This window comes from Hyalella azteca, unplaced genomic scaffold, assembly GCF_000764305.2.
Source record: "Hyalella azteca isolate HAZT.00-mixed unplaced genomic scaffold, Hazt_2.0.2 contig13225, whole genome shotgun sequence".
Taxonomy (NCBI): Eukaryota; Metazoa; Arthropoda; class Malacostraca; order Amphipoda; family Hyalellidae; genus Hyalella; species Hyalella azteca.
Genome location: NW_025943154.1, coordinates 762,521 through 772,394, shown reverse-complemented (window position 1 = coordinate 772,394; position 9,874 = coordinate 762,521). Strand labels below are relative to the sequence as shown.

At 36.0% G+C, this 9,874-nt stretch overlaps 1 protein-coding gene across 1 annotated transcript; it reads left to right on the top strand.

Annotated features, from left to right (window-relative positions):
* The first annotated feature begins 1,821 nt into the window (after nucleotides 1–1,821).
* Nucleotides 1,822–6,620, top strand: LOC108665037. The gene is made up of 3 exons (XM_018151756.1): nucleotides 1,822–2,363; nucleotides 2,744–2,894; nucleotides 3,063–6,620. The coding sequence occupies exons 2-3, from the start codon at nucleotides 2,787–2,789 to the stop codon at nucleotides 4,275–4,277; spliced, it is 1,323 nt and encodes a 440-aa protein (XP_018007245.1). The 5' UTR covers nucleotides 1,822–2,363; nucleotides 2,744–2,786; the 3' UTR covers nucleotides 4,278–6,620.
* The last annotated feature ends 3,254 nt before the right edge of the window (nucleotides 6,621–9,874 follow it).

Sequence of the window (9,874 nt, the reverse complement as noted above, 5' to 3'; positions counted from 1 at the left end):
TATGGTGGTGCCGTTGCTACAAAATTGTCTTATTAATTGGAAAATATTACCCATTCATCTTTACGTTTACCGTTCAAAATGATGAGAGCTGTTTGAATATCTTAAGGGTATGAGATTCAGACTTAAGGGCGGCAACGCTGATTTAAATTAAAGCATTGCTAATAAGTCTCGGAAACTAAATCAATCCTTTATGTACAGAAAATGCAGTCAGATTTAAATTTTGAACTCAATAAATGAACATTCACGAGCGTTATCACAATGATATTCAATAACAATGACTGATACTTATTGCTCGCGAATTGATACAAAGCCACATTTCATGTCTAATAAATTACCTAAGCATTAGCAATGATACATATAAATGAAATTATAAATTAATCAAAATATTTCACCAAATGTCAGGCATAGTTTGGTGCACAGCTGCCGCTGGCTGCCGTATCGTTGCAGCGTGCCTAGCAACGGTGGCATATCAACCATCGAGCGCCACCACCACAAGCCATGTCAGCCGTGGATTGATTATTTCCATGTTGCGTAGCATTTTAACTATTCAGTAATCAAGCAAAACATTGAGAAAAAGAGTAAAGAAAACTGCATATTTTTAAAAATAATTGTATGCAATAAATAAATTTGATTTATTCAAATGCCAGATCGAACAAATTCGCATAATCGTAAAAGTAGTGTAATTTCGGTGTAAAGATATCAATTGGAATTCAACTTTTGATAAGTCATTTGGGAACAATTCCTCGAATTCCTGGCTCTTTCGATTCCAGATAGTACGAGCCGTTCATGACAACAATGGCGATAAAATATTCATGCCTGAACGTGCTAGCACACCACGCACACAGACGGATTTCAACGTTACTACGACTTACAATTGTTGAGGTAATGCAGAAATAAAAAATTATAATTAAAAAAGCTTTGGTTTCAATTAAATTATTACGATGAAAGAATTTTCTTCCAGCGTAGCGATGTTAAATGAATATCGAAGTAACAAACGCACACGCGGCAGCCCCGCGTACACTACACGAGCGCGGAGGCAGGTTTGGTGCCTACAGAGTGCCAAGTGGTGGCACTGCATCGACAGCTCTGCTTGGCACTCCTCCATTGTAGTATAATGCGTTGTGTGTTGGATTAACGTTCGTTAATATAACTCGCGTTAGAGTTTGTAATTGTATCTCCCACATCTCGTAAGTGGTGAAGTTCTAATCACGTTTGTTGAGCACTTAGATGTGTATGAAGTGCATGCAGTGCTGAAAATATTTTCGTGTTGGCGGCTCTGTATTTGGATCGCTGAAGAAAAGAACTGATTATGATGTGCGAAGCAGGATGTAAGCATAACATTCGGAATATCAAGGTTATGTGAATAATTATTTTCGGGCTCTCAAAGTTCGGTGTCTGTGAATTTGCCTGCTATCCAACAAAGCTTCAAAATCGATAGAAGTTAGATCGAGAAACTAATAGCTTGACGGATTTAACATTTGATTCAGAATAAATTACGTATGTGATCGTCCATTGATATGTAAACCAATGTTCAGTCTACCACTTTTAATTAAATTGTGATTTTGGTTATAGCAATGTTGATAGTGTGTCGATTTTCTCACTTGCCTTTAAAGTAATCAAATTTAAGGGACATAACAGCAACTCCCAGAGAAGAGATTTTGTGCTCTTTCATTATCACAAAATTAGATTCAGAAGTGAAATTTTGTTTTTTAAGTCTTAAAATGTTCTTTCAAGCTTAAAGTGAAACTCTGCAGCTGGTAAACTGTATAAATTATTAATCATTCCTTTTCAAAACAGAAAAATCAGCTTAGTCATCGCACTTGTGTTATATACAGGCTTTGGAAGAATTTTATTGACATTTTCTTCGCCCGAAGTATTACTAACACTTTTAAAAATAATTTCAAATTCTATTCTTCACTTATATATTTGGACCAAATTCGTACGCATAAAATTCAGATTAAAAATGATAGCTGATGTTAATAATTAATTATACAGAAAGTTCATTATTCACAACATTTTCAACCGTGGAATTACTTCCTGAAAGCTAACTCTTTCATTAAACGAGAAGTTAAAACTGTAATGAAAATTATATAGTGTACAAATATCGCAAAAGAACACCTATTAAACCCACGGATTGTATACCTCAATCGGCCAAAATGTCTTCATTGTCACGAATTAGTCACTTTTGTATGCATTTATGATTCATCAAGATTTGAAAATTTAGTAAAGATATGTGAATTAATTAATACAAATATTTTGAAGTAAATCGTTAAGGGGATAAAAGTGGTTATTCATTCGGAGCACATGCCATCTACATGCCCGCGTTAACCAACAGCTCGAGCAGTGCAGTGTTGCTTAAAAAGGTGGGTCGTAGGTGCTTTGGGTAGGAATAACATACTCGTATCTTAGCGCGTCAAATTTTACCATCCGAAATTTGAAATATTATGCTAAAAATAATAAATTAAAATATTCCTAATATTCATATTATTTTAACATCCATTATTAACAGTTTCATGTCTGCGGAATCTTTACTTCTTCCGAATGAATTTTTCTTCCTGATCTTCTTAAATGATACTACTATATGAGCTATATCTATAAAAAAAATTATCATGGCTCAACATTTTCATGTCTGCTGAATCATTACTTCTTCATTATTATTTTTTTCTGATCTTCAATGATAAAACTACATGAACTATAATAACTATGAAAAATTACCATTACTCAAAGAACTTTATCTCCCCAGACGCTTGTAATCATGACTAGTGGCACTCGCCGCGCACCGCGCCATGTCCATCAACGAAGGCGGTCGAGTCTCGGCGACGTCTAGCGGGCGAGGCTCACTTTACTCTTCTGACAGCCAGCGGCTGCAATTGTCTCGACAGCCCGAACTACCGGTGAGGTACAGTCGTGTATTGCGATGATATATTGTTCAACAATTATGCAATAAATTGAGAAAAGACTTCCGAAGTTTTTGGTATAAAATCATTATACATTGGCTATGTACAGATTTATTTTGGCGATAATCGACCGTGACACTCTTGCACCAACGTTTGTTTTCTCAGTCCGGCACAGAATTATACCGAGAAAACGCCACTGCAATCAAACAATGCGAAGAAAATTGTGGATACTGCCAACTTCAATGTCCAAACTGCTCATCCTACGCAGTACTTTCCGTGCAACGAATCGATGGTAAAGTTCATCAGGTCTGGACTATCTTGGACAAGCCCTCTGTCAGTAAGAGCTCAACGATTGAAAATAATAGACTTCGATATAATACTGGAGTGAAACCTGATGTAAGCCAAGCTGAATTTAGCAATCAAAACTCCAACGAACTTCTTCTTAACGTAGCGACACTTAGTTCACGACGTGCTATTCAATTGACCCCATATAAAAGTAACGCAGACTTAGATGCATCTGCCCCACCTTTAAGCAGACCTCAGAGCTCTGACTCGGGACTGTTCGACTTGTCGGAAGGACGACCGGTGCCCTTTGCAAAGCGCCTCTGTATCGAAAGCATTGCCAAGTACAGTTATTCCCTTTCACAAGCCAATAAAAATAACAGAGTTTCTCCAAGTAACCTAAGTGAGATGTCTGACGCCGACGAAAATTCTTCCCGTAAATCATCGGCAAACTCAATGAGACCTTCCTCCGTTAGAGAAGACTCGCCTATTGTGAAAGAAATGAATAATAATCCGATCGAAGGAGGTTATGACCTTAGTCCAACTCCAGCGGATATTGTGACCATACCAGAGGAGCCTGCCGAGGAACAAGAAGTTCAAAGACAAACTGAGAAGATCAGAGTTACGAACCCTTTTGAGGATGGGTACGAAGAACCTAATCAAGGCAGTCCTAAAAATCTTTCGAACAGCGAAAGTATTTCCAAAAATCCCTTCGACGAGGAAGACCAAAATCCGTTCAACACAGAATCGCCAACATCTTCGTCGTCTATTCCTCGACTGAGCTCTTCTAAGTCTCGACAAAGTGTGTCCTCTCCATCAACAAGGCAATGTTCTAACATATTAGATGTACGAAAACTTATTCATCCGGATAAAGTGTTTCCCATGGACACACACGACCCTTTGATTGCCACAGAGAATGGGATGTTTGACCCCGAAGCAAGCTTTCGTCAACCGAGTATAGTTTCCTCAACAGGCCCAACTGTATTTTCGAAAACGGCTCAGTTATTAAAGCATGTGCTGATAGGGGCTGCTGTAGTCATCTTGGTCGGAGTTTTGGCCATGTTTGTGGCCTCACTAAGTAAATCAATGATGAGGTAATTTGGATACATGACTCGAGGTTCAGTATATGTGAACGTTTGAGAGGCCATGATATGAAAGACTTGATCTGACGAGGACACAAATATTTGAAGATCTCATGGTCAAGTTCTTGAAAAAGTTAATGCGGATAAACGCGTCAAGCAACTGACGAAGAAAGCACGAACTGCTGCTACTTGGACGCTGATAACCATGTTGGCTTGATTGCTTGATATTATAAGTAATCAAAGATTCTATTTGTAACAATAATAATGTGATATGATCCCTATTTTTCTTGGAATGCTCGCAATAAATATAAATAAGGTTGTGCCTTATAGAATGTACTCGAATTTTGTAAACCTTCGAACTGTTTTTCCTGCATTTAGGTAAAGGACTTAGTACGGTTTCTCTTAAAATTTAAACTTAGATTTCATTCGAATTCATTCTTTGTTTAGGCTCACATTTGACAAACTTGAATCGCAATTAAGATGCTTGAAGTGTTCCTTTAGCGAGCGTTGCGTCACTTGCTATTACATAGAATTAATTAATTCTCTTGGGAGAGTGACATGTATTTAGATGCATTTTTTGTTGTGTAAGAGTCATGAAGTTGAAGTGTTTCGAAATATACATAACGGGTGATAGTCAGCGTAGAATAATGATGAAAACTTAGATAAAAATTGCGGTTAGAATTGAAAAATGTGCAAAGAAACTGGCCAGGCCGTGCATGAAATCACAATAATGTTGTCTCACAAAAAAGTTAACGATTATCATCATATTAACTATTATTTTGCATTTTGTTATTGTTAATCTCTCAGACTATTTCGCTGAATGCATTCCCATACTCCAGGAATAATATCTTACTGGCAAATAAATTAATCTACGGGGTTTGCTCCGTATATTTAGGTATCTCAATCATGTCTCAATTTTCAACAAACGCTGTCTTCTATCAAACAACGAAATTTGATAATGAAGAAGCTCATCCAAAACTTAGCTATATTGCAATAATAAGAAGTTTATGGCAGCTAACTGTCGTAGTAAATGATTTATTGATAAAACATATGAAATTTGTGGTTAATCAAAAATTCGGCTCCATTTCAACATTTTCGTGACTATTTGAACAGTTCAACATTTTCATGACTAGTTGAACAATTCAACATATACATGACTAGTTGATCAATTCAACATTTTCATGACTATTTAGTCCCTCACTGCGTTAGTCGAGTAGAATAGAAACATTTGCCTCTGGTCTCAAATAAATCTCAATTAAATTAAAAGTATAAAATTTAGTTTTTGGTGCATATCGTCTGTGAGATATTGTCGAAAATCATAGAGGAACTCAAATTATCATGAACATTCCTACTGATGAACCGAATGTCACGATAACTTTCAATTATCAAAGCTTTATCGCGGATATGGAAGATTTAAAATTGATATTATAGGTGTGTTGAGAGTCAGCCAGCATCAGGCAATTAAACGTCAAATGAATCATACACACGAGCGTCCAAATTTCAAATAACTGCTTTTAAATACGTAAAAGAAAGTATTTTGAATGTGAAGTTTAGCGCGAATTCCAGTCAGTAGAGCGATCACAGAGCGATCAACAGGTTTAGGGAAAGAGAAGAGTATGGAAATTGGTACAAAATATTTGTTAATAAAATTGAGATAATTTAGAACTGGGAAAGCAATTGTTCCTTCATTTAAATCATTTTTAAATTTAATCATTTAAATGTTCCATTTTTAAATTTAAACCTTCTATTGGTGCACAACAGAAGAATGTTCTCTGTTATACAATATCGATTTAAAATCGGAGAGCAGGCAAAATATGGCCAGCTAACTAATGCAGTGAACTGTTGACCCAAAAAGTTTCAAATTATTTTCATGTTAAATTAGAACAAACTTCAATAAAAATCAGCCAGATGCAGAGTTTGATTTTAAGAAATGAGCTGTGTCTGATTGTTGGTGATTCAAAATGTACCATGAGTACTGTTCATCATTATCACATTCGTTTAAGTCCTTATTAGTTAGGTCACTTAAATGCTGTTGTTCATGTGTAAGTGCGAAAGAATTGTAAATTCAGCCACATTTGTTGTATCTTTGTATCTAATCTGCCTAATAGTGAAGTATCGAATCAATATTTAGAGCTGTAAATATTTTCCTACTACAGATATAAGTTTTTAGGTTATTATTATTGATCGAATTGCCATCTATTCTGAATATTTTTCAGTTTACCCTAGAAGGAAAGAAGAAAACTTATGAAAGAAAAGATTATCTCCAAGGCATACTCATGAATGTTGATATGAGGCTCTTTAAATGGATTGAATATGACAAACAAATTTATTGGTTGAAAGGCCTGATCCAAGAATTTATCAGCTCTAGATTTATCAATAAAAAATGTGAATAGATTGTAGAAAAAAAATTATATATATTATTATTATCCTGCTACGGTTGGTTCAGCAGACGGCTAACGGCAGTAAGTGATATTGAATATCATATTTGTATACAATGCACGGGTGTCCGTCCATATTGGACCGGTATTCCTCCGACATATGCAGTATAACTTACCGAGCGCGAATTTATATTAAGGCATAGTCTTTCATTAGTAATTTTTGTAAACATGAGAAATAAAAGTTGGCATTGTCTTAGAGAATGGCCACATCATTGGAAACAATAGAGTTTGGGGACAAGAAAGCTTCTAGACTCACAGATTTTCTCTAGTTCATTATCATAATGGAACTTATGACAGACACATTATTTGTGTAATATTTGTCCATGTGCTTCAAAGCACCTGGGTAACCAATGATCAAATTATGGATGACTACAATTCATATTCTATAATATACAACTATAATCGAATTCTATAATAATCATTGTATTTACGATTAGTTTAATTTAACAATTGTTCGAAATGAGCCTCAGATCCATGCATGCTCGCACGTTCGCGATTATAAAATGGCCCTGACGCTGTTTTACATAAGGAAACTGAAAAGATTAGCCAATCATAGAGGATTGAATATATGTATGTTTCAATTAAAATTGTCTGGTAATTAGAATTATATAACATCATTAGAATGACTTATTTGGTGCAGGTAAATTACTGTTGAATTTGGCATATAGCTTACCGACATCTGTCTTAGCCAAATACCGACCAAATACCGTCTTATACCGACCTCTGATCCTCAGAATTCATGTAGAATTTTCAGTGCCCATGGGCATTGTTTCTAAGCGCCTCGATACAGAGATCGCAAGAAGATTATGCAAGAAAATGCGTATAGTTAAGTGAAGATTCCATGAACTTCAATTCTTCGTCTCTCTCGTGCTTCTCACTGTCTCGGCGTATTTTATTCTGTACGTGTTTCTGTTAATCTCCCCTTTTCTATTTTCATATTTGCGCGATGTTAGCGCTTTTTCTTTTGTCCAATCTTCATCGCACCATCCCTTTGGGACCGACCGGCTCATCAGGGTGTTGAATAATTCAGTATTCAAGACATTGGCGATGATAGACACTTTCCGCCTCGTCGATGCGAGAAGCTTTTTTGTTTCATGGCTTCTGATGCGGGATAGTTTCGAAATCTCGTATCAATTTAAATTTTAATAGAAACTAGGTTTTCGTGTATAATTGCATTGTAGATTTTATTATTTCGTGCACTCAATTAAAACAACTGAATGACTTGATGTGTTCCCAGAATTTAATGAATTCCAGCATAAAGTACCGAATTATAATTCAGCATAATTCACTGAAACATGATGTCGGACCCATTCAATAAACAAAATTTTAGATTAAGCCTCAGTGACCGGTGAAAGATCCTCCGGCCTAAGATTTAACTATTCCCGGAAAAGTACAATGATAATTACAAATAAAAACCATAATGTTTGAAGGTTTTTGTGACGAATGTTTACGAAAATGACTTACTGCCGAAAAACTCGCGTAAGTATGTACACGTAACCATGGTTGAACTATTTAAGGTTGACCCAGGCTTCGGGAAATTTTTGCACTGCTCTGTGCACTTTCACCGTGACGTCACATGTATCAGAAAACGTAAACAAATGTTGTGAGTGTCGTCAAACATTTGTTAAAAGTGTCTGTTTTGAGCTAATAAGTTGACAATTTCAAATTTTGTAAAATTTCATCCATATTTGCTAAAAGTTTTATTCCTGACCAAACCAGCAAAATAAATTAATTTTGTCAATTGTAAAATAAATGAACGGGAAACAAAATCGCCGGGGGCTGACCTATCAACTTTGTGCTTCGCTAATGGTTGCCCTCAGATCAACCGTCTGATAATATAAAAATATAACTCAGTACTCACTGCAGTGAGTGACAGAGAGCGCATTTTCTGGTCGACGAAAACATAAAGTCACGGGCGGACAGACGGACGGACAGACGGCCATGGCGAGCACAATAGTTCATTTTTTCATAAATGAGAAAATGCGCTAAAAAGGAAAGCGTCCCCAACCAAATTCAATTTTCGTCGGATGATTGGGTTTTAGCATATCTTTGATTGATATTATTCATTGCTTTGACACTTTCGATGCATCTCTCCTAAATTTCAAATCGATATAATATGATTAATTCTTTCACTGTTTTGCAATTTTATGTCGCCTATAAACTGGAAAGTAAACTAGCATCAGAGTGATAAATTAAATATATGTTTTCAACCATACACGTAGTAACCTAAACAAACAATGTGACCTAAGCACAAGTAACACCTGGTTTCTACTTTGTGATTGATAGGTTTAGCTAGAAAAGCCGATGGTAAAGAGCTAAAATGCCTTAATGAATGCTCATTAATAAACTCCTTATTATAAGGCTTTTATAAAAGGAAAGATGGTTAAAGCGTTTAAAAAACAGACAGTCAACTAGAGTCCGTCTGCCTGTCAGCCTTAATCAGCAAGCCAGCCACCCGATCAAGACTGTGGCGCCATCTCAAACAGTGTCGAAATTTCAAAAGAAAATAACTTACGAGGCAGCCGTCCATCTTCATTTATAGCAAAGTTTTTATTTGTCTGTGGACGTAATTTGCAAGGAACAGAAACTGACAAGGACTTAACCTCCTGGCAAACAGCTGGCGTTCAAAGGTTTTATATTCACAGGTGATAAAATAAATAAAAGCATCTATTCAAATTATAAGAAAATACCCCTTAAGACAATTTTGAATTAAATTAAATTTTTCACCGTATTCAAGCTTTGCGTATTCGTTCATAGATGGCATCAACTCACTATAAAACTCATGACCAAGGAAAATTTTCTACGTTATCCCAAACTTAAATCCGATGAAAAATAATTAAAACAATTGTAAAATTTTTTGAGATTATTTTTAGCCCTTACTTAAAGCCGCTTATATTGTGCCGCATTATACATCATCGTCGAATTTTCCATGGGATTCAAGCTGCGTCAAATGCCAGGGTCATATAAATGCAGGTCGTTGTGGTGTCCCTTAGCAGTTATGGCTAAATTAGCTCTAATTACTCCGGTTGGGTAAATAGGGGACAATAATGGGCTACGAGGGAGCAAATTTTCCTTATTAAGGATGTTATGACATTTTTGTGGGAACTTTGTGGACACGCAATCAGTTTAGTTTGCAGTCCATGGGATACATCCAACTCTTTTCAAAGAAAGATTG

Coding starts and splice junctions, on each gene's coding strand:
- LOC108665037 (XM_018151756.1), top strand. CDS start 2,787: ATGTCCATCAACGAAGGCGGTCGAGTCTCGGCGACGTCTAGCGGGCGA. Junction 2,895..3,062: donor CTCGACAGCCCGAACTACCG/GTGAGGTACAGT, acceptor TTGTTTTCTCAG/TCCGGCACAGAATTATACCG.